This window comes from Microcebus murinus, chromosome 14, assembly GCF_040939455.1.
Source record: "Microcebus murinus isolate Inina chromosome 14, M.murinus_Inina_mat1.0, whole genome shotgun sequence".
In the NCBI taxonomy this organism is placed as follows: domain Eukaryota; kingdom Metazoa; phylum Chordata; class Mammalia; order Primates; family Cheirogaleidae; genus Microcebus; species Microcebus murinus.
In genome coordinates, this window is record NC_134117.1 from 68,209,169 (window position 1) to 68,217,671 (window position 8,503).

General features: G+C 56.9%; 1 protein-coding gene across 1 annotated transcript; it reads left to right on the top strand.

Annotated features, from left to right (window-relative positions):
• Window positions 1-6,903: 6,903 nt before the first annotated feature.
• LOC105884287 (neuropeptide Y receptor type 4-2) lies at window positions 6,904-8,503 on the top strand. Its single transcript, XM_012788055.2, has one exon. It carries the CDS (start codon window positions 6,965-6,967, stop codon window positions 8,090-8,092), a length of 1,128 nt encoding a protein of 375 aa, XP_012643509.1. The 5' UTR covers window positions 6,904-6,964; the 3' UTR covers window positions 8,093-8,503.

Genomic DNA, 8,503 nt, shown 5'->3' on the forward strand with positions numbered 1-8,503 from the left:
GTACCACACTGGCTCTCAGAGTGGTGAAAGCAACGTGAGTGGGCCCCATCCAAGTCCCAGCAAGTTTCCAGCAAGACAGGTAACTGGGGTCCAACCTCTGGCTGGCTGGCCTTCAGCTTCCTCCTTGGGCCAAGGAGAATACTAACCTTGCTGTGACTGAGAGGCCAGAGAGAGAGGTCATCTTGAGGGCTGCACACACCTGAAGGACTGGTGCTCACGTTTGACTCCAAGGCCGTTCACATGGAACATTCCTAATGGGGTGGGAAGTGAGGCCCGTCACTATGCTATTAAGGAGGTCAATTTCCAGCCACTTTTATGGCGGAAGGAAAATCCTACCTAGTGCCTTCCCCAGAGACCACGGAATGCAGCCTGGGTTGCCATCGGAGCCTCACAGACTGAGCTCTGGGCCCTGCATGCCAGCAAGGAGGGCAAGGACAGCTTCCAGTTTCTTGCCTGTGGACTCTGCTTTCTTGGGGAGCTTGGGGGCTCTGGCTAAGCTCGCTGTGGGGCTCTGCCACCGCCAGGGGGTGCTGTTTCTTTCCCCAAGCGGCAAACAGCTTAGCAGCCAGCTCTGGGCACATACCGGTAGATTTAACCAGGACTGTCTGCTATCTCACCTACCTACCCCTCTCAGGGGCAATAGAATCCGGAAGAAAGAGCTCAGACTTTGGATTAAAATCTCAGCCCTGCCATCTACAAGTTGGCTGGCTGAGACAAGACACTCCACTTCTGTGAGGCTCAGTTTTCTCACCTGTGAAATGGGATGATCACACCTCATTTAGGTAGGCATGAGGACGGGATAAGAGAAGGGACTTCTGCCTGGCATGGGAGCTCTTTGCTGCTTTCACTGCCCTCTCGGCTCCCAGGCTGTTCTCTGACCACGAGGGCAGGGCTCAGCCCTCAAGTGTGTCCACGTGGAAACCTGCCTCCGGGGGCTCTTGTCCCTTGCCTGTCTTCTGCCCAGGACTGGGAGCTCCAGGATGACACGAAGAGGTGGGTCCTGTCTTGCTCAGCCTTGTGTGCACACAGGAGAGCCAGGCTCACAGGAGCTCTGCAATATTATTAAATATATTTCGAATGAATTTATGAAAGGCAGGCCTTCTTACGCCCATTTCATGGATGAGGAAACAGCGGGATTCGGGGCAGTGCGGGAGGTCGGGGTGGGCTTGGGGAGCCCTTGGGGGCCCCACGTGCAGGGCTGCGGCTGCGGGGTGGGCTCCTCGGTCCGGGCGGCCGGCGGCCGGAGCTCGTGGGCGGCGCGGGCAGCGGACTGGGCGGGCGCAGCGGGAGCGCAGCGGGCGGCGGGCGGCTGCGCTCAGCGTTGGCCGACAGACGGCGTTGGCCGGGCGGGGGCGGCCCGCGCTCCGCCACGCGGGAGTCCCGGGGCAGCGGCGGGCCGGGCGGGCCGAGGGGCCGCAGCGCCGACGCGGGAGCTGAGCGCGCGGGCCGCGGGCTCTGCGCACCGACGCGGGCGCCCAGCCGCTGCGGGAGCTGCGGGCGGAGGTAAGTCCGCCGTGCCGGCGCTGGGCGTTAGGAGACAGCCGTTCGCTGAGATTTGAGGAAACGAAGCAGAGGGTCGTCCCCATTCTTACCTCACTGGGAGAGTGTCATGTCATGTGCGCATTGTCAGTGTTCGCCTGAGCGACGGGGAGGCTGGCTGCAGTGCAGCCCCAGCCCGGGCGCGGCGTGTTCCTGTCCCTGTCAGGAGGGCTGCCTGGAACAAAATCCGGAGACACCATTTTGCTGACCTTGCATAATAATCTGCCCCCCCCCCCAGGATTGCCACTCCCCAGGGTGTGCCTGGAGGACCTGAGGTTCCTTGGTGGTCGCTGGTCAGTGCGCTCCCAGCTCAGCAGCCCCGGGGAGCGGATGTGACCACCCCTAGGTGATTCAGGAGTTGAGGATCCAAACTGGAGGCTGCAAGAGGAAGGAAGGAAGGGCAGGTGGGGTCCTTTGAAGGGACAGACACCTGTGCCATCATGTCCCTAAATGTCTCTACACCTGGGAGCTGTGCTCTTCTGTTCTGCCAAGGTGAGGGTCTAAACTGCCTGGAAGGAGGCACCTCCATTTGAGGGTGTCATTATTTTAGGGACCCAAGCCCAGTCCGCGCAGGAAGGATGAGGCACTAGAAAGGGTGGCTGGAACTGGCTGGGAACTGCCAGGGAGTGGGGGTTCCCAGCCAGTGTGCTGGGGCCGCAGGTCCGGGGAGCCTGGGTGCGCAGGCCGCCACTCCACCTGCCCACCAGAGGCCCGAGGCTTCCAGGGGCAGCTTTTCCCTCGGCTCACCTGGGCCCCCGCTCCGTGAGCAGGCCCTGTCGGGCTTTGTCAGTGCACCTGGATGTCCGTCTCCGCCTGGCCTCAGCCACACGCCAGGCATCAGCTCGGGCCCTGCTTTAGCACAAGCCCCACTTCCCCGCCCTTCTCGCTATCTGTGTTGGAAGGGCGGGCACCAGGGCTGTCCAAGGCAGGCTGACCGGGTTCCGCTTCCAGCTCTGCCACTTATTAGCAGTGGGACCTCAGCCAGGTCCCTTCATCTAGCTGGGCCTCAGTGTCCTTCTCTTTAAAATGGGGCTGACATTTGATGGAACCATATGAATTTGCCGTCTTTACATGTCCACAATGGTTGCATGCTGGCGACTCGTGTGGGTCAGCCTGAGGACGCCTGCCTCGCGGGGCTGCGGCGCGGGTTAGTGTTCACTGCGGTGGCGGGCAAAAGCCATTATTCCTCGTCCCTCTGTCTCCCAGGAAAGTGTGTGCTGGCTCTCCAAGGTGAGGTGAGCCTCCTCCCTCCTTGGTCTCTCTCCTCTGAAAGTGGGCTCCCCCGGCCCTGTGCTGCTGGCCCTTCCAAATTCCCTTCCGCGCTCCGCCGGCCGCACAGGTGCAACTCTGCCCCAGCTGGGTGCGGCCTCTCGGGCTGCTCGGGCACCTCGGGGCTTGCCTGCCAAGCCCAGAGCAGACTGACCTCCAAGTGCTCGTTGCCACCACCTTCTCCTCACTGTCTCTGTGTCCCTCAGTGTCCTTCTGGGGCCTCATCTGCAGGGCGGACAGTGTGGGTGAGGGCACTGTGTCCCCTAGGCTAATCACTAGCTGTGGCTGGGGTCAGTCGTTGGCTCTGAGATGGGAATGGTGGGATTGTGGCCCATTCCAGCCCTGGAGAGAGAGGCACCTGCCTCTGGGGTGGGGCTCTGAGCAGGCCAGGGCACTGCAGTGTGGCTGGTGCTCTTTTGTGCTCAGGCACCTGGTGAAGGACTGGCATGGCCCCTTGCCCTCCCTCGGGGCTTCTACTTTAGGCTTTGGGGTCAGAGCTGCAGTTGGGTGGACTCAGAGGCCTGGGCATGGGCCTGTGTGATTGCTGTGGCCAGGGCCTCATGGTGGGGACCAGGGCTCCTCAGGGTGGGGTTGGTGGGATGAGTGACAAGGGAAGGAACTGACATTTGATGAACACCTACTATGTGCCAGCTTGGTGTTTTGGCAAAACAGGTATTAATAACTTTACCTCTCAGAGGGAGCACGCAAAGCTCCTGAACAGGACCTGGTCCATCAAATTATATTATTTGCCCAAAGAACCAGGGTGGAGACTGAACCTGAAAAAGCGCCTCCAAGGCCCTCCAAGGTCCTGCCTTTCAGACTCCCCTTGGTCACTCCTTGATCTCCTGACCAGGGAGGGAGCCAAAACACCCTGCAAGATAGGCTTTACCCACCCCCACTCCTTGGACAGCTGAGGAAACCGAGTCTCAGAAAGGTTCACTCACTCTCCCACAGCCATCTTGCAAATTGGCGGTAGGGCTGGGATTTGAACTCAGGACAGGCACACCTGTGGTGGCTCTGTGTGATAGGGATTCTGTTCTTGACTCCAGACGCCCTCTGAAGAGCCAAGAACCAGGCCCATACCCTGCTCTAGGGTGAAAAGCCCTCCCTACCTGCAAGGTGACTCTTCCCCTACAACCGCAGTCTCACTCTGGCCCCTCCCAACCTTGACTCTTTTGTCCCAATTGGTGTAGCCATCGCTGGGTCATGGTAGCTTCTCACCAGGCCCGGGTGGCATCTGGGTGCTGTCTTCTTTCTTTCTTGGTTCTGGTCAGGAGCACCCCTCAGGGTCTCTGGTCGTGTGGCTCCCACCTCCCAGCACATTCCACAAAAGGCATCCAGCTCTCCTGCTGACTTGGGCTCAGGGATTTGAATTACTGCTGTCTTTCCCCTGTAGTCTGCACCTGGAAATCCTAAGTCGCTGTGTATCGAGGGCCCCTCTGGGCGAGGGCTTGTGGAGTCCCCTTCCAGCCTCAGCAGCTCTGGGGAAAGACCAAGGGCCAACCCGCAGTTCCATTCCTTTCCTGCGCCCCGCTATGATCTCCTTCCTGCTCTCCCAGCCCCAGGCTTCCCTCTGCCCTGTTCTCAGAAGCTGCAGGAAGGGCTGATTTGGACCCAGGCCTCCATGTGGTCTAGTCATCAGTGTTGGTGTGGGGTGTCCTGGCCCCCTTGTGACCATCCCTTGTGTTAGTCTCTGCCGGTTCTGTGAGAAGTGATCCTTTTCCAGTGCTCCCTCCTCCTGTCTTAGCTCCTCCCCATATCCAGTCTCAGTGCCCAAAGTGATCTTTCTGGAGTGGACTTGGACTTGCTGGTTTGGCCCACCTTTCCAGCTTCATCATTTGTCACTCCTTTCTACCCATCCTGGCTCTAGTCATTCCCAGCAGCTTGCTGTTCCCAGGAGGCTCTGCTCTTTCCTGCCTCTGTGCCCTTGCACATGCTATTCCCTGAACCTTGAGTTCCTTCCTCTCTCCCTTGTCCATGTTGCTGGTGGACTCCTCTTCAGCCTTTGAGCCCCGGGTCAATGTCACTGCTTTTCTCATCTGCTCCCTGCTCCTTCTCTTTCTCCAAGCTCACAGGCATTCCATCCATACCGTTTTGGGCAATGGCATTGTGGCCTTGAGGTCCCTCTGTGTTTGCCGTGGTCAGTCCCTCTAGTCTGGGAGGGCCACAGCTATGTAAGTCATCTTTGCAGCCCTTGTCTCTAGCCTAGGGCTTGGCACACGTTTGCTGAGTGGATGAATGAAGGAAGCAGTGGGTGTTTGTGGAGCCCCCTGCCTGGTCACTCTGCTCTGATCACGCTGCAGTTGGTCGGTTTGGAACTAACGGTGTTGCTCTGCACTGCCGCCTGGCCCTGTGGACGGTCAGCCAGAGCCTGGGTTTCTGGCCCGTTGGCTGCTTCTGAGCCCCGTGCGTCTGCCACAGATGCAGATGCACAGCTTTCATGCAGCTGCGACTGCTTTTCTGCTTTTTGTCTCATACTGGACCTTGTGTTTGGCCCTGGTATGTTTCATTTTGTCATGTGCAGCCCCAAATGGCCCTATTTCCTGGAAGACTGTGGGGCTGGAGAAACCTTCCTGCCTCTGTGATCTGGTAGCCAGAAAACCAGATTGTAGACTATTAGGAAAATTCATGACTTGATCTTGTGAATGGCCAAATAAGACTTGTCCTTGTAGGACAGATCAGATACACAATGAGTGACTTTCATGACAGCAGACACATAGATTTTACTAAGTTCTGGGGAATTTTGGCCTTACTCTGTGAAAACTGCCTTTAAATTAGCACTTGATCAAGAGGAAAATATGTATGTTCAAAAATAGGCATGGCCATTATATGAGACTTAAAGAATATCTCAAATAGAGTATTCTGCTACTAGCAGTGTTTCTCAGAATGGGGCCAAAGGCCATGTGCATCAGAATCACATAGGCCACTTGTAAAATACAGATTCCTGGGCCCCATTCTGGAGTCACTTAATTACAGTTTCTGGTGAGGAGCCCTGGAATCTGCACTTTCAACATGCTCCCAGAATTCTGTTGTTTACTGAAGGTTGAGAACTGCGACCTTGTGGGTTAATAATGACTACAGAACCCGTGAGATGAGTCGCAGTGATGTGCGTAGTGATCTGGTGGCTCTCTGTGCAATAGAGCCATGACTGGCACCACCACCTGGAGGCTCTGGAGCCCACATTTCAATTCAGTCTTGGCAGGAGGTCCCTTGTGCTGAAAAGGTACCTGGGGAAGGGGCAGGTGTGCCAGGGCATGGAGGTGTGCAATAGTCCGGTGTGTTTGGGAGCTGCAAACTGCATCAGGTGCCTTGAGCACAGGCGTGGAGTGGGCTCTAGGGAGGGCAGTGGGCACTGGGCTGGGGCCAGGGGTAATGTGCACACAGCAGGCAGGAGGAAGCCGGTATGTGATTCGCCAGTCTTTGCATACCTGGCAGTCTTCAACTTTGCCATTTGTCACCTGAGAAACAAGGCTGGCAGGGAGAGAGGGGCTGATAGCAGGAGGGGGCACTAAGCTCCGAAGTTTTGGCTCTATGCAAAAGGGCCTGGGGTGCCATGGAAGGATGTAGCAGTCACTGTGCATAGCAGCATTTATTGCTGTCTCCATTTGGATGCAATGTGATAGGAGCTTTCTACCCATGCTTCCTGAACAATTCTCTCCCTAAACTCTACATACAATGCTCCAACTTCTTTATCATCAAAACAGTGTCAAATCTTGAGGTCCTAATTTGTGGAACAAGTTCTGGCATCAGAGAGACCTGGGTTTGTATCTGGACCCCATTACTTATTAGCTGTGTGACTATGGGCAAGTTGCTTTCCATCTCTGTCTTAGAGTCCTCATCTATGAAATGGATTGATAACACCTAATCACTAGCTATAGATGCTAAGCATTGAGCACAGACCCCGGCATGCAGCAAGTGCTTCTCCCAGGGTCATGATTACTGGATGCCAATGTCTTACTGTGAACCTTGGGGAATAGCTCTGCCAGTTCCTAGACTTGGGATGGAGGCAGCCGAGAACCCTTCAACCTGGCGGCTCCTCCCTGGATCCTACACCGGAGGCTTGATCCCTGAGTACCGTCTGTCTGTTTGCCTTGCAGGCATCATCCCTAAAGTGGCCCCTTCATTCCAGAGCCCCTGGAGTCTGCTCACATCCACCATGAACACCTCTCACCTCCTGGCCTCGCTGCTCTCAGGATCCCCGCAGGGTGAAAACAGGAGCAAGCCACGGGACATCCTGTACAACCTGTCTGACCACTGCCAGGATTCTGCGGACCTGCTGGTCTTCATTGTCACTTCCTACAGCATCGAGACCATCGTGGGGGTCCTGGGCAACCTCTGCCTGATCTGCGTGACCATGAGGCAGAAGGAGAAGACCAATGTGACCAACCTGCTCATCGCCAACCTGGCCTTCTCCGACTTCCTCATGTGCCTCATCTGCCAGCCGCTCACGGCCATCTACACCATCATGGACTACTGGGTCTTTGGTGAGGCCCTGTGCAAGGTGTCAGCCTTCATCCAGTGCATGTCGGTGACGGTCTCCATTCTCTCTCTCGTCCTTGTGGCCCTGGAGAGGCATCAGCTCATCATCAACCCAACAGGCTGGAAGCCCAGCATCCCGCAGGCCTACCTGGGGATTGTGCTCACCTGGCTCATCGCCTGCGCCCTCTCCCTGCCCTTCCTGGCCAACAGCGTCCTGGAGAACGTCTTCCACAAGAACCACTCCAAGGCTCTGGAGTTCCTGGCAGATAAAGTGGTCTGTACTGAGTCCTGGCCCTTGGACCACCACCGCATTGTCTACACCACCTTCCTGCTGCTTTTCCAGTACTGCGTCCCACTGGCCTTCATCCTGGTCTGCTACGTGCGCGTCTACCGGCGCCTGCAGAAGCAGGGGCGCGTGTTTCGCAAGGGCGCCTACCGCTCGCGCGCGGGGCAGATGAGGCGGGTCAACGGGGTGCTCGTGGCGATGGTGGCGGCCTTCGCAGTGCTCTGGCTGCCCCTGCACGTGTTCAACAGCTTGGAGGACTGGCGCCCCGAGGCCATCCCTGTCTGCCATGGCAACCTCATCTTCTTGGTGTGCCACCTGCTCGCCATGGCTTCCACCTGTGTCAACCCTTTCATCTATGGCTTTCTCAACACCAATTTCAAGAAAGAGGTCAAGGCCCTGGTGCTGACTTGTCAGCACAGCCCTGCCATGGAAGAGTCCGAGCATGTGCCCCTGTCCACAGTGCACACGGAAGTCTCCAAAGGGTCTCTGAGGCTAAGTGGCAGGTCCAACCCCATCTAGCCAGGTCTAGGGCTTCTCCCTGCCACGTTCCTTGCCAGCTTCTTTCACTTAAATAAGTGGGCACGTTGCAAGCTGTGGGTGGCACCCCTCTGTCATTATGGTTTTCTGGGGCCCAGATAGGCTGGCAAGAGCCTGTTTTGCATCCATTTGCGTTGAGAGGCCTAACATTCAGCTACGTGTTCCTGGTTGGATTCTGAGTTTTGATTCTGCAAGTTACAGTGAGCCTTGCAGCTTGAGCTGCAAGATGCTAGATATCTAGCAAGATGCAGAGATATCTGCTGGTAATAGGCAGGGTTCATTCTGGTAACTCAGAAACAAATGCCTGGCCTGGGAACCAGCGATGTCACCTACGCCAGTGAGGCCGTGAGGCTGCTGTGCACTGAGGGAAGGAGCGCTTGGAGTCAGAGCTCT